This window comes from Sparus aurata, chromosome 1, assembly GCF_900880675.1.
Source record: "Sparus aurata chromosome 1, fSpaAur1.1, whole genome shotgun sequence".
NCBI lineage: Eukaryota > Metazoa > Chordata > Actinopteri > Spariformes > Sparidae > Sparus > Sparus aurata.
In genome coordinates this window covers 26,304,363-26,329,261 of record NC_044187.1, presented here as the reverse complement: position 1 = coordinate 26,329,261, position 24,899 = coordinate 26,304,363, and the positions used below count along the sequence as shown (strand labels likewise).

General features: G+C 41.1%; 1 protein-coding gene across 3 annotated transcripts; it reads right to left on the bottom strand.

Moving 5' to 3' along the window:
• Nucleotides 1-83: 83 nt before the first annotated feature.
• Nucleotides 84-23,860, bottom strand: tmod1 (tropomodulin 1). 3 transcript variants are annotated; one of them, XM_030434198.1, is made up of 13 exons: nt 23,564-23,860; nt 18,026-18,104; nt 17,763-17,852; nt 17,176-17,312; nt 12,121-12,277; nt 10,630-10,746; nt 8,362-8,451; nt 6,911-7,041; nt 6,055-6,162; nt 5,696-5,839; nt 5,194-5,338; nt 4,489-4,588; nt 84-2,790 (listed from the first exon to the last, which is right to left on the bottom strand). In XM_030434198.1, the coding sequence occupies exons 4-13, from the start codon at nt 17,296-17,298 to the stop codon at nt 2,772-2,774; spliced, it is 1,134 nt and encodes a 377-aa protein (XP_030290058.1). In that variant the 5' UTR covers nt 17,299-17,312; nt 17,763-17,852; nt 18,026-18,104; nt 23,564-23,860; the 3' UTR covers nt 84-2,771. The 3 variants fall into 3 exon arrangements, with proteins under 3 accessions (XP_030290058.1, XP_030290067.1, XP_030290076.1); XM_030434207.1 differs by having other exon boundaries at nt 23,780-23,847; XM_030434216.1 differs by lacking the exon at nt 4,489-4,588 and having other exon boundaries at nt 23,564-23,859.
• Nucleotides 23,861-24,899: the final 1,039 nt, after the last annotated feature.

Sequence of the window (24,899 nt, the reverse complement as noted above, 5' to 3'; positions counted from 1 at the left end):
TGTCTTCACATGTAAGATCACTGCACCGGTTTAATATCCAACCAATCCAACTGCAATCAGTTCAAGAACAAAGACGCGATGGAAATGTTATTTTCAAGCTTTATTTATTTCATAAACAAAAATTCAACCACAAAAGGTGATCTACCTAAAGAAACACAGTCAAGCACTAAAATATCAGAAAACACGAGACAGAAGAGAAGAACAGGACACACACACAGACTGTGAGCGGCAGGAGTCCTCGTCCTCTTTGACCTTTCGCACTCGGCGACTTTTTTGTTTTTTTTACAAATGTTTACATCCATAACTCCCACAGCGCTGACGAGAAAGTAACAAAGCAGTGATATTAAATAACATTAAACGGGTTAACTAACCCTTAAACATGCTGTCGATTGTATCACTGAGTGTCAGTATCGGGAAACACAGATGGTTCGAGTCTGCAACTGCTAGTTTAAAGACTTTCTCGTAGGAAATACCAATTTTATTTTCAGTCGTCACAAAGAGTGCAGACCATTTCCTGCTGTTTTAACCGGAGCCGTTTTATTTTCAGACAGCAACATATTAGCTCTAGTTCCTCGTTAGATAGCAGCTAACCCCTCTTTTTCTCATTGTGCCGTTGATCGTGAAAAAAATCCCATCAAGTGCTGCAAAATGTACAGCAGAGTTTATCATTGCTGACAAGGACATAAACAGGTTCATACATGTTCTGCCCCTTGATGAAAACATTCTGATTCAGCATTTTTGGTTGATTTGAGAGCCGTCACAGATAACAAGCATTTTGAAACTGTGAAGAGTCTGCCAGCATCTGTTTTAATCAAACAGTAAATGTAATCTAACAGCTGTAAAGACATGAGAGGTTTCCTGTGTTATAATCTGTGTCTACCATGCATTACTGAAATACTCCAGACCTGGATTGAGGCGTTAACGTGAAACCTGTAATACACAGTTAAGTCAACAGTACCACCCATTTCATATTAAACCACACGTCTTAGCTCCAGTAAATAAAAATAAACAAACACAAACAGTCAACAAACCAGACCTGGTGGAGAGCTGGGGAACCCTCAAATGCTCAAAGTTACTTTCAGATACGTTCTAGATAAGGAGGTGGTTTTCGTTGGATATTTTAAGGCAGATTTGTCGAATATCTAATTTCAAGTGGCAAAAGACAACTTTTTAGCTTCAGCTTATCATTCTAAAGTAAATACTGATTGCACAGTTAGATGGTGGGAAAATTACACCATCAACGTATATTTTTTTTATGTCTGTGAGAGAATTCTGATGGTTGGTTCCGGCTTCTGACAAGGTTTGTCAGCCAATGATGTGGTTTCTGTGTTTTCACCAGTGATCAGCAGTCTTAGTAGTTGCCAGTTTGGTAAAGAAATACTTAAGAATGGCTGAGCTCTACAGTATGCTACCAACATACTGTAATGCCCTAACGTTAGCTAGCATCTGCAACATATATATTTTCTAGCTAGTGACATAAGCTAGTGCACAAACTGGAAACCACTTGAGGGTGCAGATGATTTGAACAACAGTGGGTTCATGATGTGAATACAGTGGAGGAGGGGGTGATGAAATGCCACATTTAGTGGCTGAATGTTATCAACAACACCTTTAACACAACCTGATGTCTAACCCTTTTCATTGCACTGATATCCCAGTTTCTAGGTCAAATTGGGATTCCTATGGTTGTTTTCTGTTTTGGACAGTAGCCAGTCAGCTTGCTGTGGGGGGTTTGAAAAGTTATCTACTTCTACTTTAAGTAAATAGAATTTCTGGGGCCACGCCACAGGGACTGGTAATGTAAATGCTGGATAATGTAACAAAGCATAAATTGTCGTTTGCAGAGACATTTTCACACAAGCAATTTTCACAATCCAGCAGCATCAATCCCAGTTCGGCCAAGTATTTGAACGGCTTCTGACTCTCGATCAGGTCTGTCACAAATAAATATATTCTGTATATAGCGACAAATCTCACAGTAGCCAGGTTTAAAGATCTATCTGTCTGTTACTGACGAGTCTGTATAGCTTAGTATCTGAGGACAGTCAGTCACTGAAATACAGTTTGGACCGAATACAAAAAAGGCCGTAACATCAGATTTTGACTTTCATGTGAAATCCAATATTACAGTATTTCTCTGAGGTTTCTTTTAGGCCTATCAAATTAAAAAAGGACATTATCTTTTGTGTATAATTGGTAGAAAATACCTTGTATGCCAACATCGGTAACTTTGAGTAACAACAGTAATGACAGCACAACTCATTTACAGCATTATAATAATAATAATTAGAATTCAACTCATCGATAGAAACAGGGATTTGTAAAACTTTCAATGGGCCCTCATTAAAAACCAGCCCCCTTTATTAAGGAATCCAGACACTTGAGGAGATACTAAAGGATTCAAGATGAAAGTTCAAGCCTGGACCTTGGGGTCAAAATTCAAACTTCAGAGCACCAACGATGTCACCTTTTACATGCACTGAAAGCTCAGAAGATCACTGTTGATGAATCCCATCTGATCCTTCGATATCTACTAAAATCTAAGTCTGAAAAGTAGAAAGAGTTCTGAAATTCACTACGAACCCCAAAACAATTGAACCTGACATGGAGGCCGTGGTCCTCTTGGTAGGCCACCGATGGCATGAGGCAGAAGAGGGTGACAACACTTTGTTTGGTAAAATGGTAAGGGGGTCGAAGAGGGGGAACAGAGGGTTGAGAGTATCCCTGGTTTCTACACATTCGTCCGACACTTGGGGAAGATGGGTCCTCCCTCAAGCCTTCTCTTTCTTACTGTAGATGGAGAGGAGGTGGAGGGGAGACACGGGAGAGGGAGAAAAGAGAGGACGAAGGACGGTAAACAAGGAGAAATAGAAGAATTAGATCTACTGAATGCAAGAAGGTGGTTCATCATCACTGTCAACAATGATTTTATAGCTAAAGCAGAGCAAATAAGGCCGGCCTTATTTGCTTTACATGAGAAAAGCAAAGACAGGCAGCGAAAGGAAAGTAAGACAGAAACATTACAGTTACAGCACTTTGTCTGACAGCAGATCTTGAAGGGAAAAAAAAACACAAGACAAAGGCAAGACACTGATATGAGCAGGACTGGACTAACCCAATATGGGGCCCTGGGACAAGAATGAGGTGAGGGCCCCCTACAGAGCCCCTCTTTGCCCCTGCTGTCTGTGTATTGTTTGTGCACCAGATCATGACAATATACACTGAGACAATAAGTTAAACTAGATTTGATCTTGTGGGTTTAACTTATTTTAGAACTGTATTCCTTTAAATTTGTACGACACATGGTGGAAAGATACAAAAATGTATCAATACAGCAGAACAACTTCGTTTTTAGTTCACACATTCTTCTTCCCTATCAAAAACTTGTGGCTACACTGCCCTCGATGCAATTCAAATGTGGGTAGTTCGTCCGAAGACTTGGGAGGGTTATGCGTGTAGCAGTGTGTTCCCACTCGCCCAACGTCTCTGGATCAGCTAATGAGGCGATGAGGCGCAGGCAGAACTCAGAGGTCTGGTAAGGTCACGTCCATCTAACTCTACAAAGCCAGATTTTTGAATTTTTAAACTTCTGTTTTAGCCCAAACTAAAACTCCTGAAAGTACGGTCAATCAAGACAATTTATCAGATTTCATGCAGCACCCTCTGGAGCCCTTTGAGGCGCCTGTCGTCTCACTTTATACTGTATGGACATGTAGTGGTAAACGGTACATTTATCAAATGATCACAATCACAGTGAACACGGAGAGTGTTCGTGTCCCAGGGCAGATGCCCGATCCATCAGCAATCTTAGCAATCCATCTTTGTAAAAGAGTTTTGTTTAAAAGAGTAGAAGACAGGACAGAGGCGGAGCAGAGGAAGCTGAATGCCTCCAGACGATGCAAGAATAGTAGAAACAGCAGATCATGAGAAGAAAATGATCAAACAAAGGTAAAAAGGCCAAGAAGAAGCTGTACTGAAGTTATTATTGGGAAAGTGATGCAAAAAGTATAATTGGAATATGAATCTTATCTGCTGTTTATTATTCTGTATATCAAAATTAATTACTATTTTAATTTTGAGCAAAAGTTGAGTGTTCTCTGATTTATTAGATATTCCACAAATCCCTATTCGGTCGATGTTCAAGACTTCAATACTGTCCCATTTGTTGTATTGTTGGGCAGAGGTTCCTAAACTTTCTTGAGGAAAAGGGGGGTAGAGAAATTGTGGCAACAAAAAAAATGAATATTATGACAATAGTGCGGACTGAAGAGCAACAGCAGCTATGTTTTGGAGACATTGTCTGCGGTCGGAGTGCAGAGGGACGACTACAAGATGAAGAAGGAAAGTGATGAAGCAACAGAAACTGTCAGAGGAGTTCGACAGGCGGTGGCAGCGCTTTCCGGTGGTCTGGAAAAGAACCAGGTGATGTTGGCAGAAGAAAGGCAAGGCTGAGCGCTGTTTGAATTGTTCCGGTTTGTTTTTTTGTACTTAGTCTTAGACTTGAACTTTTTCCCGAAGGCCCTCTCCAGCTCGGGGACAGACAGAGTGAGGGTGAAGGAGCCATCTGACTCGGACCTGACGACCCGGGCTTCACGGTGGGGGAGGAAAGCATCATGATACAAACATTTAACATCAGGTGGTTTGTGACAAAATACAAGCAGCCTGTAAAACCATTACAAACAACACCGTCCATAAACAGTATGTACTTGTAATCCTGTTTCTAAACCAAATCTAATGTGAATAACAAGAACTCAATCTTGCACTAGTTTCATTTTTGCCCCCTCTCATGCACACAGAGTCTTTTCTTAGTGCTGATGTCATGACTTAGGAAGCAGCTGTTTTGATTGGCTGTGGCTTTCTGGCCGTACTACTGAGTTACCGGCCGATGATATCACTCTGACTCCTCTGTTAAGGGTCTGATTAAAGTAGGATCTGAGGAGATATAGTGAAGATAAAGTGTCAGCACTGACGCACATAACAACCGACACTGCCAGACACAATACAACTGACTCCAGGGCAGATCAAATACATGATGTACTACAACTGTCATCAGTTTAAGTCCAGTACATGAAGATATGTCATGTTCCCCAAGCAGTTCTTTTGGAGCAGGTAAACAGTGTGTGTTTGTTCCCACGACTCATTGCTGCATTTGTTTTATGAGTCTGTGCGTGTCTGTGAGTGTGTGTAACCCACCCAGGTCGTTGTTGTTCATCATGGCGTTGGAGCCTCGGAGGCGCGGGCCCTGCTGAGTGAAATGATATCCAAACTTCAACAGCGTGGTGTTCTTCTCCAGCATGCTGGCTATCTCCATCTCCACCTTGTTTCCTAACGGCTGGCTCTGGAGTTCAGGGAGAGAGTGGGGAGAGAGGGGGACGCAAGAGGAGATACAGAGATGAATTAAAAGCTGGTAAAAGTAAGGGTAATTATGGTAGAGAGCTGGAGTGCTACAACATAGGAAGAAAGCCAGGACGAAGATGGAAGGTGCGGCAAAGAAAAAAGAATCATTCAACAAGATGAACTCAAGAGCAAACAGTGAGTCACACGTGTTCAGCTATGCAGCATGACACATCACAATACAATCAGGGGTGCATTAGACTGAAGTGGCAAAGATGGCCTGTGTACACAACCTGACACACTCACACTGTCATGCATGGTTCGTGTGTGCGGGTCTGCATGCACTCTGTGCAGCTGGTACCTGATTGTCTATCTTCAGCTCCTGTAGTGTGGTGTTTCGCTGCAGGGACGCTATAAGGGCCAGGATTCCAGTCCCTGTGATGAAGTTGGACTCGACGTTCAGGCTCTTCAGCGTCGTGTTAACATTCAACATCTCTGCCAAGGCCTGAGGAAACACACAGACGCACACACCGTCACTTGAATTTGAAATCTTATTATGAACAGTTCAACCAACAGATCAATTAAACGTATTAAAACCTTCAAATCAAAATAAATAGTATTTTAACTTGCCTGACCTGGGTTTCAGAGGAATGGAGCACTAAATCAGCTAAAATGGATTCTGTGCAGCATTTTGTGTTAAATGTTAGAGCTGTGACTCACAAAGGCTACGGGGTCGTTGCTTCTGGTTCCTACGATACTGAACCTCTCCACCACAGTGTTCTTCATCAGAGCCTCGGCGTACGCCTTCAGAGTCTTGATGGGGATGTTCTGGGAACGGACAAACACAACATCAGTAATGTGATGTGTTTCATTCATCATTCATGATCCAAAACATCAAAAAGGTTATGAGTCAATTAAGTTCCCATCTACATGATGAATTCATCACTAATGGGATGACCATGAGATTAGAGGCTAGATTGGGTCTTTATCGCCATTTGCACAGGTACACTGGAATTCTTGTGCAAGTCAGCTCATAACAAGATAGTCAAAGAAAGGCACAAACAAAAAACACAAAAAATACACAACACTTTATAGTGCACATCATGAAATATATTCAAATAAAATAAAAATAATAGTTAAAAGCTTTTCTTTTAATCTTTTTATAAAAGATTAAAGTTAAGAGGATTCATTTGCTTTGCATCTCTTTGTCCTTTAAATTAAACCCAAACTGATGGCATGGTGTTTAAAGAGGTCATAATATGCTTTTTTGGGTTTTAGCTTTCCTTTATTGTGTTATGTGACATTTCTGTGCATGTAAAAGGTCAGGGATGTGAAAAAGTCCAAAGTCCAGGCCAAATGGAATTACTCTCTCCCACAGAAAACACTGCTCCTGCACTGCCACAAACGCCTGGTTTGGAGTTCTGTATGATACCAGCCATGACAGCGTCAATTAGTATTTTGCCAGGTGTTTATATCTGTCTGTCGGTCTTTATGAGGATAAAATGATTTAATCATTTAATCAGCTCTTCTTCTGCCAAATGTTATCGGAGTGAATGGACCAAACAAACACTCTTACCCTGATGTTGTTGAGGTTGACCTCCATCAGGTCAGGGTCGTTCCTCTTTATTCTCAACAGGGTCTCTTCTACGTCAGTGGAGTTGGGCTCTTCATCAGGGACTGGTTTATACTGAGTGCACTGGATCACACCTGTAACACATTTGAACAACACACATTAGCCTTACTGTGTCTCACAACACTCATTTCAACATGTTTGCAGCCGTTTCCACACACGTCTTTGTTGAGACTTCATATTGTACTTCAGTGGACAACATCAGGAAAGCTGATTGCTTTAGACTCATCTTCCTGCAGCCCTTGCCAAACAAAGTTGTGACAAAGTTTCCTTGAAGTAGTTTTTTAACAGGAGGTAATCCATCAAGTTGAACGCAGGGGTTTATCATAGCATGCAGCAAAGACTGGTCAATTAATCTGCACAAGAAGCTATTTTACCACTTAAGTATATTAGAACTATGCTTCCACAGCAGCAGATGTGATTTTGAGTGTGATGGATTGCATAACCCAGGCAAAAAAGTCTCTTGATATGGATAGTGTTGCACTGAAATTAATATTAAATTAAAAGTATACTTTGGAAAGTTGGCAGTGAACATGTAAAAATACTAATTGTTCAGCCATAAATGTGTGTTTTATTTTCTTGCATCAGTGAATTATGTTGTTTATCTGAAATTTAGCCATACAATCATCTTGGACCAACATTATAGTCTGTATTTTTATTTTCTGTGCGGTATCAGATAAGGAAAAAGGTGAAAATCTGGCAAACAACGCTCAAACAATAACAAAATAAGGCTCATTGTTCATGTTTTTAATGCACTGTCCCGTGTATCAGGACTGGAGTTTGTAGCTGCCTCCCTTTATGAGACACGGTCATATTTGGAAGTCAAATGTTCGGCCTCCGTCTCTGTTTAGAGCTGGAAGAGAATCTATAGGTTGAGCCACCGTGCAGTGTAAACAATGGCTCATTTATGTGTGTGTGTGTGTGTGTGCATGTGTGATAAAAGTAATATCAGAGTACAGTTTATACAGTGTAATGCAAGATAAACAGACAAATCGTCTGTGTTATTCCTGGAGTGGAGATCGGACGATGTACAGTTTTATCTGCTTATTGACTTAGTTTTGATCAGTGCAGCTTTATTTGTACAAGGCCGTGCCTATCATCTTTGGTCAAATAAACCAACATTCTGCCAACATGAGATCATTTCACTGGATTCCAGTCCAAGTCCACTCGCTTCAACATTTTTCTTGAATGAGGTCATTTTTTTCTTCAAACTTGTTGACTGCTCTGCTTTATTTTCAGACACTTTTACTTGTTTAGTTGTTGTTTTTTTTCAAACTGCTGCACTGAATGTAACTGTGATTGAACCAAGTGACGACAGGTCAGGAATGAAATATTTGATAGGTGGATTTGATGAGAGATTTGGTACATGCGTGCAGGCGTATGTGTACTGTACGTACTGTTGAGGCCTTGCTTGTTGACTATGGTGCTGCTGGCCAGGGCTTCATAGTACTGCTGGTTACTCATCAGGGTGTGCATACCCAGGATGGCTGGAAGAGAGCAAGAAGACTGAATTAGGATGGACCAAACAGAGAGAGAGAGATGCTGAAAAAGAGTCACCAGATTTCATGAATGTCTCGTTAACAGCCACACAGTGGACCACCATGCCAATGCCGACAGACAGACATGAGCACTTGCAGCATACCAAGCAAGTCAAACCTGACCTTATCATCAAGCACCTGTACGCTGCAAAGTGGTAACATGTCCTGGCTGACTACAGATCAGTGTGATACTCCACCTGCTGCATCATAACTAGATGCCACGTATGTGAGGAATTTCAACTTGAGGATCCGTCTTGTGTCCCTGCAGCAGAGACTCGCACTGCAAATGTTCTGTTGTTGCAAAGATTAAAATGATCTTGTTTTTAAAAACAATTCTGTATCTGTCGGTGAACTCATGGTATGTTCCTAAACTGCTCATGAATATGAGTCCGGAGTGTTACGCCTCCATTAGACAGGAAATTTTAATTATGAGTAATGTACTGTGAAAACGAGCTGCAACAGACAGAATAAAGCCACGTATACTCTTACTCTAAAAAAATAAATATTTATTACCAGTAACAATATAATCATTATCCAGTAGTATTAAGGGATAGCTTCACCAAATGTAGACATTAAAGGTTGCATTGTGGGTAATGTCCAGGTTCTACGATGCAGTTAACTGATCTACTCATGTAACACTGTTGGTCTCATTACAGACAGTTTAAAAACAAATGACCAAAAATCGATACTTAACAAGAGATGTCGCCTTTTTCATTCCACACAATCGCCTTTCTTTTCAAAACCTGGAGCTTACATTACCCACAATGCAACTTTGCCTCTGGGTGACATCACTGGGGGTAATCTATCAGATCGCATGCGACCTCCTCTAGACTTTTTGTGCGATTTGGCGCCCCCCACTGTTTCTGAGCGCAACCTCTGATAAGCAGGTCAGCTCCTTGCATGGCAGCATCTGCAAAGTCGATTTACAAATTAATTGGACCAAAAATATAGCAATGTCCACTTCTTTCAACCCTTATAAACTCATCAGAGGCTACTTATTTCCAGACTGAATCAATGCATTTATTTCTCGTCAGGTAAAAGTTTCATGCTGCGTGGACAGAAAGTTTCACTGGTATTAAATCATTTTCTCTTCGTGTATTTCATCTTTCCTTTTTCTTGCTGTGTGAAATACGCTCTGAGTCCGAGCAGCTGCAGTGAGGGCCCAGTTTACAAGGAACAATTTAGCAAGAATTATCACCTCATCTGTTTGTCAGAGACACATTGAGGGCATGAGAACAGTTTGCAGAGACATAAACAGTTGGAGAACACATGCTGCTCTTAGTATATTTAACATGGTACCTTCGACAACTGCAGGGACGTCTTGTGCTACAAAACTATTTCTAATTTTCAGCCTCTGCTCAAGACGTTTGATTACAGACCTTTGCAATGCTAGCAAAGGTAACAGAGACTCTTATAGCGGTTAAAACTAAATGAGAATCCATGAAAAGTCCTGTGTAATGCATGTACATTAGAGAAGTCTCTTAACGCAAGCCGACAACATGAACACAACACAGGACCGGACTTGCTCCATGCAAACGCTTCGTGCAGTCAACAGATACCCTGGATGGTGTTCAGCTAGCGAACAGAGATATCCAGCAGGGATGGAAGAGGTGGAGGAGATGGAGGGGCTGATGGAGGGTTGAAGGGGGAGGGTGGAGGGAAGGTGGAGGGAGCGCTAGAGGAAATGAAGAAGATCTGGATTAAGGAAAAATGAATGAATAAGGGGAAGCAGAGGCCCATGGTGGTGTTTACGCTGATTAGTGAGAGAAGGTGAAGATAAAGAATACATCAGACACCTGCACAGTCATCGCGGTCATTATCAAATCCATACGAGGAGCATTCATTCAGACGCTTTGATGGGAGTGTGTTGACGTGTTTGTTTTTACATTAAAACACATACAAATCAGATCATAATCCCCCTAATTCCATATTCACTTTCTACTCTTTAAAGTGTATCATAAATGGCTTTCACCAACTGTAAAACTTTGGTAAAAGTGCTTTTGATGCAGGACCACAAAATCCGGTTAAAAAACTCATGTACTACTTGAAAAGCTTTGCATGATTTTGGTGAAAAAGAGATTAGACCTGAAATCACTATCTTCTGTGAGGACGGTGTGAGTACGTTACCTGCGATATCACATAGTTCAGCATCAGAAGCACTGGCCAGGGCCTCTTCCAGCTCCGGCTCCAGTGTCACACTCTCTATCATGGGGTCCACCCTCTTTTTAGGCACAAAGGCTTTCCCTGCAACATGAAGGAGGAGATTTAACACAAAGACACACACTACAAGTACTACTATCATGAGCGTCAAACCCTCAGCGGATGACATTTTCTAAATTAAATCAACCGTATTCTCTTTCAGGATAACAACTGCTGAAATAATAATTGAGCGTTTGTTCAACCAGAGGAAGCCCTCCTGATAATATGAAACCGTGACATCTCATGCTGTTGCGACCCGACCCAGCCGACATCTTGACTTGCTATAGAAGGAAAAGCACAGGTGTGACTAATAACATTAACGATGACTTTGCTCTATTAAAGTGTCCCAGTAAGTCGGGACAGTGTGACAGTCACCCTGAAACTGAGGCTGCAAGAAATCATCACTAATCACTTCATTACGACCCGACTGCTGCATCTGACACAGCTCAGTAGTCACACACACAATATGTCAAACCATGACAGATAACTCCTATTAAAACAGAGAACATACGGTATAAAATATTTCAAATGTAAATGACAAAGTAAAGTGAAGTGTCACACCGAGATCACTGTCCAAACTAGCTCTCTTACATAACAGCTGAACCATCTGAGGTGAGTATAACCTCAGACAGGCTGTCGTCACCATGTCTGAACGACCCAGAGATTTGTGCCTTCACCGATACGTCTACTGTGTGTGTGTGTGTGGGTGTGTGTGTGTGTGTGTGTGTGTGTGTGTGTGTGTGTGTGTGTGTGTGGTCAGCTCCTCAAGTTTCAGTCAGCATTTTTTTGACCCCTACATAAACACAGGCTGCCAGCAGCACGGAAGGGAGAATTTGCCCAAAGCTCTGAGTTTAGTCCCCTGTATCCTCGCACTGTCCACATAAAAATATCCTTTATCATCAATATTTCAGGACAATATATCGTCCAATAAACGGCAGGGGTAATGACACGAGCAAAGAAGAAGATGACGAGAGTGACAGCAGAGAGACCTTCTAGAGTTTCATAGAGATGCCTGGTATTTCGCACCCTCTATCACACACCTCTGTGTGCACACTAGACTGGGACCGGCCTCACAAGGCCTGGAGAGTTCTGGTGTAGTGGAACCGACCACCCTTTAGAAAAAAAAATAGAAATCATCCTACTCATTGATGGCTGAGATTCCCATGACATACCTCTGACTTTAGGGTTTCCCATGACACTTGTTATCGTTTGTGGCCAAGTTTAGCCCATGACTAATTCAAAAGTATAAAAGTATTTTTCAATCTCTTAACATTTTCCAGAATCCGCAGCTCACATGCTTATAACTCACTTATCTAGAATATTTAGGGAAATGTAAAAGTGGTAGCATCAAATGTCTGTTCACTCCACAGTTTTTGACCCACACCTTCTCATCTTAACAATGAGAAAACCAGCTCTTACCCCTCTTCTCTCCTGTGAAGGGCACCAGGTCTTCTTTGTCAGGACTCTCTTTGGCCTGTTTCTCCAGGTGAGCCAGCAGGTTGTCTCTCTGAAACGTTCCTGTTGGAGCTTTCTTTGTCTGGTCCTTCTGCCGCATCCCAGCCGGCAACAATGCATTCTAGACAAATAAGCGAAAATACATAGTTTAAAGGGCTGGCATTGTGTATTCTGGGAGAAAAAAGTTGACATTTTTTGGTATATTGGTATCCCTTTTGTCGCACTATTACAGTAAAGTTCTGTAATACCTTACAGCACCAGTATAGAACAGCAAAGGGAAATTATTTCAGGAGTCCCTCTTTGCTGCAGCGATGCACTGATAAATAACTATATTTTATATCTACCAGGTGACAGTGGTACCAATGAGTGGACACTCTTTTGGAGCAGCACTCCAGTCAAGGGGGGACATAATCATCAGGCACACACCAGCTCTCCATCCCTCACACCAAACTACAAACCTTTGGTGACAGAGCCTTCTGTGTGACAGCCCCCACTCTCTGGAACACTCTCCCAGCTGAAATCCGCAAACAGACTTCTCTGGAGAGTTTCAAAAGAGACTTAAAAACCCATCTTTTTAATAAGGCCTATTAGCTCTAGATCCAGCCAAATCAATCAACTTTTCTATTTTTATCTTTTATCTTATGTATTTGTGTTTATCCATTTATTCTTTGTTTTGTTTGTTCCATTTTGTTAAGTGTCCTTGTTACTCTGAAAGGCGCCATACAAATTAAATGTATTATTATTATTATTATAAATCTTTGATTTTACATGGTGTGTTGTAACTCAGACTAATCTTTTAACATGAACACTAATTAACAGTTAAGAATGCATGAAATAACATTTAAAGGAGACCTGTTACATTTTTACCTTTTTTTTTCCCTCTCCTTCGATTTATTATAGGTTCTTGTGCATGTAAAAGGTCTCAAAGGTTAAAAGCCTAATGACCATGCCAGTGGACGGTAAGAGTGAAGCTAGCTGGAAGCTAAAAACATGACAACAGTGAGTGGTTCTGGCACAGGCATGTACAAGATGACCAATCACAAAAGACTGGGTATTCAGGAAGGGGACCTTGAACAGACAGGGGCTCTCAAACAGAGGGGGGATACAGAGCTGCAGCAGGATAGTATGACAAAACGGATGTTTTGAGCACCAGTTATATAGTGATGTGCCAGGTATCTACTCAAATAACAATAAATAAGATAAGGACACACCAAATAAATTAGGCTAACCAAGACATGAAAGGTTCAATAGTAATCGTGAAAGAAAAAGTGGGATAATAAAAAAAGATGCTTCACATAAATGTGCAGCTAATTATAAAAAACTAAACAGATATTGTTTTATTTGAATTAAATTTTGCACCAACTTTCACTTTCAGTAGCAAAGTGAGTTACACTGTAAATAGAGATGGTGGTAGTGTATTTCTGCACTGTTCAATGTACCAACACATTTACCGGAGCTTTGCTGCTCACCATGTTATTTTCAACCTGAAGGAACATTAAAAAGCAGGCTCCTACAAGTAGTGCTACTTATAGCTTCATATCTTATCAGCCCTCTCAGCACTCAGAGGCCTCTCTCTCCTCATAACTCTTTGTCTCCCTCACTCTCTTTAGCTCTCACCCTTAGTCCTCTTGCTTCAGTCTCTATTGGAGCAACAAAAGAGGCAATTCTCAGAAGTATACCAAACAATTCAAGCCACATTTACATGATTGTTTGGTTTGACATATTCTCTTCAGAAGTAAAAGAATAATCTCTTCCCATCTCATTCAGCTTTTCCATTAGTGGTCTTTAAACGTTCACGTGACTTACAGTAGTATTTATAGTAAAGCCAGGAGTATATCACACCACCACTGCTGAGCGTTTTATGTCACACGCTCTTTCGGCTGTAGATAACAGGCAGTCCCAGCATGTTATTTTTACCAGCATGAGACTCTACCTTTCTCTGGTGTCCCTTCTAACTGTACTTATCTCTCAGGCTAACTGTTAAAGCTAGGGTAGGTAATGTGTTGTAGAGGCAATGTCGGTTATGTATTTTGAAATTATCCTTATATCACATCTAAAATTAATAAATCCTGTATGTATGGCTGTTGCAGGCCTCTAGTAAGCCCATCCAAGCATTTGACTTGTACAAATAATCTTAACATTAACGTTGGCTAACTGCTAGCTAGTAGCCTGCGTTTTAAAACTTGTTTTTATAGGAATATCGTCATGTTAGTGTGTCTCATCATTTCTCACAGTGCACATTTTGTATTATAGTCGATAGGAAAGTTTATCTTTTACCAGTTTCTGACAGCAGACCTGCTCTTCTTGGTGAAGTGGCTTTGGAGGATGGCCCGAAGGGATTATTTTGGTTGGATACTTTCAAAATCCATTTTATTCTGTTTTTTTTAATGTTACTAACCCGATATATCCTAACCATAAACATAAAACTGATATTTTTACCTTATTAAATTTAGAAAATAGCTTGCTTGTTTACACATTTATATCATATTTACTGCTGATACAGAGAAAAATTTGCACTTAATTGGAGTTATTTGTGGCATTTTTGGAGTGTTTACATGTAATCCCTAATATTCACTGTCATTTTTGCTTTGGTTTAGTGTCAAACAACTCTTTAGCTGATAAAAGCTCCACTATGTTTTGTCTCTTGGTTGAAAAAAGCTGCCTTCTACACCTGGGAAAGAATTCAGTTGAGGGTGAACCAAAACAGTACAATTGCTGGCAGTAAAACCAAAACAATGAGCTGAAAGACACTGAAATGCTCATCAAAATACTCATTTGTAAAGCTTTCCATTATGTAAATATTCACTTTTTTGAGAAATGTTACAGAAATTCTAGGTAAATAATATTTCATGAACTTATTCAGATTTTATAAATTAGAGCTCTAATCTCAGTTCAGGTTCAGAGTGAGACCACGGTGTTTGAGAAAGAGTAAACAGTATGAACCAGTCCAAGTTGTAGTTGGTCATTGGATGACTGTGAAACTGTACTCCCCGTACTAAAAACACAAAATGTTCTCCTAATGATTGACACTAAATTTATCTCACTACAATCACTGCAGGCTACAGCTGGCAGACGTGTTGTTTTTTTTGGTCCAGCGGGATGGGGCTTTTTCAATGACTTACTGGAACTGATGTCAGAAGCTTTGCTGGAAGTTTTCAGTGCGTTTCAAAGCGAAGGGGCACTTAACAGTTGTGTAACAGGTTACCCTCATAAACAGGCACAAACAAGGCAAGTACGCACGCACTGCCTCTCACTGTGTCTTCTGTTTACGTCATGGAGTCCCTCCAGTCACTCACTGGGGGTGGGCATCAGTCTCTCTCTCTCTCTCTCTCTCTCTCTCTCTAATAAATACACACACACAGGCACGCACACACACGCACACGCACACACACACACACACACACACACACACACACACACTGAGCCCTGCACATTATACCCTTCCTGTCATCCCCTTGGCATTGCGGGGGAATCCAGTCTCTTCATGAGCAGTTACACATTCATCAGAAAGCTATTACAGCTGCTGTCACCAACTCGACCCGTGATGCACCACTGAGGGTACAAAGCTGTCAGTGGGTGCATCAAATGCAGAAATAAACACATCATAAAAAGCATCGGAAACTAAACACGAGTATAACTGTTGCACTGGATCTACTGTTGCACCATGACTCTGCCTAGCACAGACCGCACCTAATACAAACAGAAAAACTGTAAACAACGAAGAAGAAGTAGCATGATTACAAATCAGTCTTAAGTCAAATGTATCTCTGTTGGTTCAGTTTCACTTTAGCCTTTAATAAACAGTACTGCTCCCTGTACGCCCTCACTCATGCATTTGACTGATGGCTATTTCAATTATGGAATTATCTGCATTGATTTGATTATATCTGATAATTTGTCTACAAAACAAACTTTCTGTAGATGGAAAGGTGACGTCTTCAAACACTTTTTCTTCGATTGACAGTCCATAAAACCATAAAAAAGGAACCACCAACTCTTGGCATCTTTCCTTGAATGTACACTGCATATATCATTTTTCATGTTCTATCAATTACTTTAGCAGCTGGCTAAAGAGGGGACTCGTTACCTCTCCCAAGAAGGTTATTTTTTGTTTACCTGTGTCCGTTTGTTTGTTTGTCTGCAGGATTACACAAAAACTACTTTACGGATTTCAAGGAAACTTGGATGGAGGATGGGTCTTAACCCAGAATAGATCCCATTAACTTCTGGTGCGGTTCCAGGATCTTGTTTCACTTTCTTTAACATTGCGAGATTCAACATTTCTGTTAATTTCTCAGAGAATAGTGTGTGAATCTTGATGAATAAAATCAGGCGTATTTAGGTGGCTGGTATCTATGAGTGAGGACAGAGGAGGCTGTTGGGCCTCGGCTCTTTATTGAGTGCCATTCTAGTTTGTCCAAGTCATCTGTTACCATTTCAGGACCAAATAATGTCTGCCATGAAAACAATATTAAAGTTTCTACTATTGGTCAACACTGACAATTTAATTTGAATGCAAGATTTCTCCCATTGCCTTACCATTAAATATCTAATTTACCATAGAACATACACATGTAGACTGTGGGTTGGTGCATAAGTTTCGCACATCTCAGTTTGATAACAAACGGACAATATAAACTCTACTCTGCCTTACGGTCACATCACGCAGTCACACTAACTGCCTGTTAGTAGACTTTAGATTGGCTGGTTTTGTCTACACAATACTCAAAGCACAGTCCATCAGCTGCCACTGATTAATACTGCAGGAACCATTATTTACATTACACACAGTTGCTTGTGCGTATGTTCAAAAGCATTAAAATGCCCTAAAACAGTTAAACAGGCTTTAAACAGCAGTTTAGATGAGAGCACATGGACATGTAGTTACAGTAATACACAGCCCAGTGCAGCACGTTACATAATGAGGCTCTGTTTAAGCCTATACGGCCACGTAACTCTCCGCTGACACCAACATAGTGACAGAAACTGCTCCATATGGAATTTAAATTATAAACTCACATCCGGATCCAGCTCCTCTAACTCATCCTCTAATCGCTGCAGCTCTTCCTCCGACAGTTTCTTCAGCAGCTCGTCCTCGTCTATGTCCCTGTACTTCTCCATCTCCTTCCTCATCACTGACATGGCGGACAGCACACCTGGAATCATGGACAAGCGTCACTTCAGCACGACATGCAAACGCACGCCAAAAGTGCAGGGATGAAAAATGTTAACCTTACTCGGCATGAAATATCACTAATATTGAGTGGATTGGACTGATTTTATCCCATGGAAAAACATAAAAATTGGATACAAACTATACATTATTAGCCAACATTTTCTTATTTCTGCCTACAACAGTGTGCGTTCACAGTATATTGTTAATACTGACTTTACACTTACATTCACTACATTTACATTACATTACACTACCAAATTGCTTGAGGTAACGTAATTAGTAATTAAACAAACGTCTACTTTAAAAATAATTATCTCTCGTATTTTCTCGGCAAGGTTTTCATTCCTGAGATGCGTCGGTGCTGCCAAGGTAAATGTATACTGTACTAACACACAGAGGGATCTGAGAGGTATTTAAATGGGCCCCTCACCTCAATAACTCCTCCAAAAGAAAGAAAAGCTAAAAATGCAGGAGATCAGGAGCCTGCAGGACCCTGGGGTTTTCAGAGAAAAATCGATATCTGTGGATGGAAAAAGCGGAGAAAGAGTGAATAAAAGGAATGCAGCAATAACAATGTGTTCATAGGACCGGAGCAAAGCGAAGCAGACTTTTCAAAAGGGGGGAAAAAAAATCACGTGCATCATTAGCGTCGTTTGATGATGCTCTTTGCCGTAAAAACTTGACTGTACTCACCTCAATGACCCCCAGCTCAGGGGTAAAATAACAGGAAAGGCAGCCAAGTGCCCGTAGCGCTCCTAGGAAACAGAGAAACCTGGAGGGAGGAGGAGACACAGAGTGAAGGGAGATTAATGACTCTCATAATTCAAAAAGCAATACACTTAGTTAACTATGGAGAAGCATCATATTTCCCTATTACTTCTAATTTTTCCTGTTTTCTTTTCTCTCCAAAGTATCTGACAGGGTGACTGCTAAAGGCCGGGAAAGATAATCCTGTTATAAACTGTGTTTTTCATTTTTTATGCCAACTGTTTTGCAGTTTTTAGCGGCTCCTCATCAAAACACCACGTCTGAAATCGTGAAAGAGCGTAACCTTCACAGGCCAGCAGATGCTGTTTTCACTGCAGATGCACTGAAGAGACATTTTTCCACTGTTTAAAATTGCACATGGACGCGTTTGGCTAGCTGGGAGAAGATTCATTACAGGCTCCACATTTCCTGATAAGGCAACTTGTGTCATTTTAACCACACCTCTGGTGGGTGGTGGGTTTCTTCAGGGTAGCTGGTCTTAAAGGAATAGTGTGACACTTCAGTACATTTATTCACTTTTTTTGCTTCAAGTAGAGAAGACTGATTGGCTACCACTCTCTCATTTGTACATATGAAGCTACAGCGGGGCAGGTTGGTGGATTTTGTTACCTTCAGACAGAGCCAGGCTAGCTGTTTCCATAAATGACTACATAATGTGAGCTGTGGTTCAGTCAGTGTTCTGGCCATTTATTGGTCGAGAGCAGCCGTTATTTCAAGATTAAGAGAAGATTGTGACGTTATCTCCAGATAAAAAGGCGTTCTGCTCATCATACGGGTTTTTGACATTGTGACATCTATGTATTGTGCTGCAAAGCATGTTTAGCATGCTAATCAGCTAGCCCCGGACCATTCTGGTAATCTTAGCCAACTAGCTAGTGGCAGTTAGAGTTGGCAGCAGCTAGCGGTTCCTCTGATGTGCTGCCCAGCCATTTGTTTTGAGTATAAGTTGCACCTTTAAAAAGAAGAACTGCACCTACGGCCGTTCTCTGCTCTAAAAAATTAGAACACTTAATTAAGATGGACGGCAAATTGAATGTGCGAATTGAATTTGTGCAAATTTAACTTGCACTTTGACATTAAACCTGTTCTGTGCAAACACACTCTCCATTTCCTCTCAGAATCATATCCTGATGCAAACTTGTCCGCCATGAATCATTGTAAGACGTGCAGCTCTTTCTTTCTCTGACAGTGCGGACAGACTGTTTTAACATCTCTAATTCTACATATAACGAGGGTCTTGGCTGAAGCACCAGATGACTGGTGACGGATGAGCTGCAGCCCAACATTTGTGGGTCAAGGCACCGCAAGGCTCGGCATGCACGCTGTCTCTAAGCCCTGGTTCCTCACAACTATGGGTCAGGGGTTTGAAATGTGTGGTGAGCTGCTGCTGATGGACGTCCACATGACAACACTAATTATAACTTCACTGAGCCTGCATCAAAGGATGAGCATGTCCTCAAATTAGGCAGCAGAAAGGCTTATAAACTCTTATGAGCGCAATCGTTAAGTGCAAATGTTTCTTTTTGATCGTAAGCATGTCAGCAAGTGTGTTTTGGACAACCTCCTAAAAGGTGGGGTCAAGCGTGCCGTTCTTTTGCTCTGCTTTCTCTAAGCTTCATGACAAGACAAGTTTCCAAAACCAAAGACGAAGAACTGGGCTGAACTCCAAAGAACGCTGCAAGTCTGTTGGAAGTACAGGCCGACCAGCCCTCATGATATCAAACAGACCCGTGCCTGTATTTATAACGTTTCTACAAGCTTCTGCTTCATTGGAGGACATTTATTGGGCAGAAAGGAGAGACAGCTTTGGATGACCTGAGTCAGTATGTACCCTGTAAAGTCATAAACACTTGACTTGACCCTTGACCTCCAAACGAGACTCGTCCACTCCTCAAACCTCCAAGAATAGCAGCACCGATACAGGATCATTAATCAAGTCAGATGTGTTTAAAACCTCCAAACTGATGCTACAGGGCAACTGGTCTCGGCACAGACGCAATTTAAATGATCTGTTTTGCACCCAAATTACAAATTTCAGAGACTCCTGTCCAGCAAAGTGCTTTAACGGCAACTTCTTTGTAAATCTTCCCGTTTGATTTTAAACATAAACCCTGGAGAAGTTTTTCAGCCGTGAAATACACATAAATCTCTGTAAAACTCACACGTGCTCTCGGAGTCGCCTGAAAAACTCTCACAGCCAATAAATCAGCACATAAAGAACGTGGCGAGCACGGCTGTGGACTTTGGGATGCTCCAGCGGGTGACTTCCTGTCTTGAAACAGCTTAAACTGTCAGGAAATGAACAGCATGTACGGTGAGCGTGAATGTTTCGCTTCAAGTTTAGTACGTTTGGCAAGTCTGAGATATGCTGCCGTCTTCTCTAATCCTAAATCAAACTCAGTTAATATAGGAGCTTGAACCTGGCGGCCCACTTTCCTCAACACGTGTACATACTTAAACAAAGGAAGTGCCTCACAGAGCCACGTACGAATACAAACATCACGAATTGTGAAAAACTACAGTTTATGGACTTTTTTTATGAAATACGTGGACGTGAAATTTTCGGTAATCATATCTGTATTGGCTGAGACAAAAATGACAGTATGACAAAAATTTTAATCATGGATCTCAATGAATGAATGTTACAAACTCCAAATCCAGCCTTCACATGATGACCACTGTGCTACGTCACGCTCAGGGTCGCGCGCTTGAATGTTTGTATAATGCTGTTCTGATGTTTTCTAGGTTGCATGTTGTTTAAATAACTGGAATCAGATGAATGTTAATGTTGCTGATCAGCAACTGAAAGTTTGATTAACAGTAAAAATCTGCAGGGCCTTCAGGCTGTTTTTCAAGATAAATAAATTTGATAACCCATTAGCTTACGTTAGCATTCAACCACTTCCTAGCCAATATTACTGTTTACATCCAGTGACGTTTCACTTCATAGGCTTCAATAAACGTTTCCAAGATGTGTTGCTGCCTTGTAATATTTTAGAATTAATGAACAGCTTTCCGATTGTGTTTCGTTTAACACTATCAGAAAGTAATGTGAGCTAGTGCGTGGTTGAATGCTCACGTTAGCTGTCGCTCAACAGAAGCTAATTGGTTATAATTTAAATGTGGTGTTTTGTCTTTAAATATGGCCTGATGTCCCTCCTGATGTTCGATTTCCATTGTCTTCCCAGTTGCTGGTAAATCAGTGGTGGAGGTGGTGAAATAATAGAAATGTGTCCGATTCCTTACGTTTATAGGACATGCAAAATTTAAAGTGAAACTCTCGCCAGAAAGCAACCGAGGCTTTATTTGTGATTGAATATGAGTCAAACCTTCGTGTAAAAGCATAATTATGACGAAAGAGGCACTTTTAAGATTTACTGTAGTTTCATTTTCGGGCAAGCTAATTTTCGATGGAGTGCGGGGGCACTGGCACGCTAGCATCAAAATCGCTATTTTTGAAACACTAAGAAGGCTTGAGGAATGGTCCACCATTACTCTCCTGCCTGTTAGGTTGCACTCGGGGATTGACACTTTTTGTTTGCCATGACGGCGGCGCGCCAGAGATACAGCTACTAATGTGAGTTGTTCAAAAACCTTCTTTTTACTCTCTATGTACACAAACAATGTTCTCATGTGTAGAGACCCTGGTGATAGTACGAGCAAAGTTTCATGTTGTGTCGAGCCTTCTTAGTGTTTTGAAAATAGCGATTTTGATGCTAGCGTAAAAGTGCCCCTGCACCCCATTGAAAATTAACTTGCCCAAAAACAAAACCACGGTAAATCTTAAAAGTGCCTCTTTCGTCGTAATTATGCTTTTACACGAAGGTTTGACTCGTATTCAATCACAAATAAAGCCTTGGTTGCTTTTTGGCGAGAGTTTCACTTTAACTCAGCAGTACAACGTTTGAGCTTCCCACCCTGAGAGTACTGTCAGAGAAAAATGGTCGCCGTGTGAATATGGTCTGCTGTAGCAAGAATATATTAAATGTGGTAAACCTTTGAATTCTAACCAGATGATGGCTCAAATAATAATCGTTTACCTCATGGTAACAAAAAAATTATCACAATATTCTACAAGGTAAGGTGTATAGCCTCCATCATACTTTATGCCATCTATCCTAAGTAATACAGGAAGTCAGGCCTCATTGTGACATGTGCACAATGTCTGTCTGAGCTATTTTGCAGCACTGCAGTTGTTAGAATTGCACGAATGACCCAGAAGAAACAGCTGACAGGCAACTGGTCTGCTGTGTTCTACCCCATGTGTGGCACAGAACAGCTACAGGACTGTTTTTGCTGTGACAGTAACATGGGTTTCCACTTGATACTGATACGGCACACAGATACCAAAATAGATTAGTACACTCCAGAAAGTCTCTATTCAATGTGAAGTTACCATGTATCCGACTGTAATATGTCCAATGAGTCACGATCAAACGTATCATTGTCAGACATTGTCTCTTTCTACCAACTTCAGTGCTGAGGACAGGGAACACATCAGTGATGCCTTCTATGTCATAGTCTCCCTTTTGGTGACCAGCGAGACATTGTCTGTCATGAGGTGTGTAATGAGGCGCCCACAGCTGACACGCTGCCTTGGACCTGAGGTCAGGTCCTTTGTGCATTCTGCAGAGGTCAGAGTGTCAAATGTGTATCACTTCACTAACCAGAGTCTAGAAAATGATATGAAACATTACCGGTCCAAGAGATGAAGAACAGACCGATGGATGATGTTCCAGATGGTGAAACAGTGAGCGACAGTGAGTAAGTGACAAAGACAGAGAGTTAGCTCCTGTAGACAGATGACCAACGATGCTGTATCGCCCACATGCAAGAGTCTGCAGGACTAGGCTACACAATAAAGGGGAAAACCGTCACTTTACCACGTAGCAAAGGTTTACAAGGCTCCATCTCCCCTACAGCGATGTGTGTAGGTGACAGAGGAACTGACATCCAACATGTCAGCAGACAACTGTTGCAACCCAAAACACTTGTTGAATGAAATCCAGGTCATGCAAGCTGCTTTTATTTTCTCCCACTGTCAAGACCTGAACTTTGATCGAAAATAAACTTTAACCAAAGTTGCAGTGGACAGGATGAATCCTAAGAATTAGAACGGGCCCAGATATTATACATTTACTGACTGGAGACATTTCACAGTGTATTAGTTTTAACCTCCAGCTGTGCAGGACTTTGGTGTGAGGACCTGCAGTTTGCATCACAGCAGCCAATAAAACAATCTCCACCAACAGTGACATTTATACAGAAAACCCACCAAAAAAAAAAACAACTATTCCTGTATTCCTGGAGAGGCCCAGTATCCTGAATGACTTAATTGAACCATAGTTTCTCAAAGTAATTTACAAAGTTTTCTCCTGTACATTATCTTCCCGCTGCTGAGTGATCTTCTCTAATTTGCCTGTTTTACAGCCCGCAGTATAATGTCTGCATGTATTTCCGTACCTCCTCCGGCGCTATTTATAGCCGGACGGTCCCGCTGGGTGACAGCAACGAATACTTTGACCAGATATGGTTTCCTTCAGAGCCGCCTGGAGTCGCACTGCGCGGTCCGCTCTGCTGCGGCTGCACAAGCCGGGAATCCGCACAAAAACCTGCGCTACACGAAACCGTCCATGACCCGCAGATAATCCTGAATTCAGCAGCTTTCAGCGCGCTCACCGAGTTTCCTCCCCCGTCCCTGGTCTTCTCGTTCGCAGCGGGTTTGTGTGGAGGCAGAATCTCATCTCCCGCAAAGGGCAAAGTAAACTTATGGGGAGAGATCCTCCTCCTCCTCCTCCTCACTCTCCTCCTCCCCCCCAACACGGCTGCCCTGTCACTCCAGTGATGTCAGCAAGTGCAACTATATCCATTATCGAACAGCACTTCCGTCTCATAAATGCTAACGTTTTAATGCACACAAGTGTTACTTTTGACCCACTGGAGGGTGTTTGTTAATGCACTAGTTGATGACACACTGACAGGTTGTTAATAAGAGGTGGAGGTTAAATACTAACATAGGCCAGCAAAAAACATTTATAAAAACACGACAGAACAAAAGCTAGAAATTATGAGTCAAACAGTCAGAATTGTGACTAAATAATACAAAAGTAATAAATGTTGACTTTTGAATCCCTTAATTGTAATTTACTTACTTTTTTTCCCATCAAGTTTTCATCTTTTTTTTTTTTTTTCTTTAACTGGAAGAAAAAATGGCTTCCATACACCTGTATGTAAAAGTACATCCAAAAATATTAAATAAAAATAAAACAAACAAAAAAACTCCCACAATTGAAAAAGTGGAGCAGTGACTATCAGTAAAATTCCCACAATTTTACAGATTCCTCCTGGTGTGAGCATAATATTTTTGAACAAACTGTGAAAAAAACAAAAAAAAACAACACAACTTGGATTTCATTGTACAAACCTGTGTTGAAGAATGACATTTGCATAGACAGAAGTAATGTTGTTGTGTCTCGCTGTGTTTCAAGTCGGTTTAAGTGGCCTTATATTTCTCAATTCCAGTTGCATCAATCTTCTAATATAACTCTCTTACAGTTAGCAAATTAGTATGCTGACAACTCACCCAGAGCATATTGGAAACCACCGTTTCAATGGTTTAACAATTTAATAGTTCACCTTTCTTGATTGTAAAATCTTGATGTGAAACATAACTAGTACAAGAGTGGTCAAGTTAATGTGGTGGTGAAGTACTATATTTCCCTGAAATGTAGCTGAATGTGTAAATACTCAAATACAGTGCTGAATCAATCTAGTCATTTTCATTCGACCACTGGTCAGA

Excerpts from the sequence above, each read along its gene's own strand:
- tmod1 (XM_030434198.1), bottom strand. The coding sequence starts at position 17,298 with ATGTCAGTGATGAGGAAGGAGATGGAGAAGTACAGGGACATAGACGAG. Across the intron at positions 8,452-10,629 it reads TGAACTATGTGATATCGCAG|CCATCCTGGGTATGCACACC; the intron begins GTAACGTACTCA and ends GCTCTCTTCCAG. Across the intron at positions 7,042-8,361 it reads CAACAAGCAAGGCCTCAACA|GTGTGATCCAGTGCACTCAG; the intron begins GTACGTACAGTA and ends AATGTGTTACAG.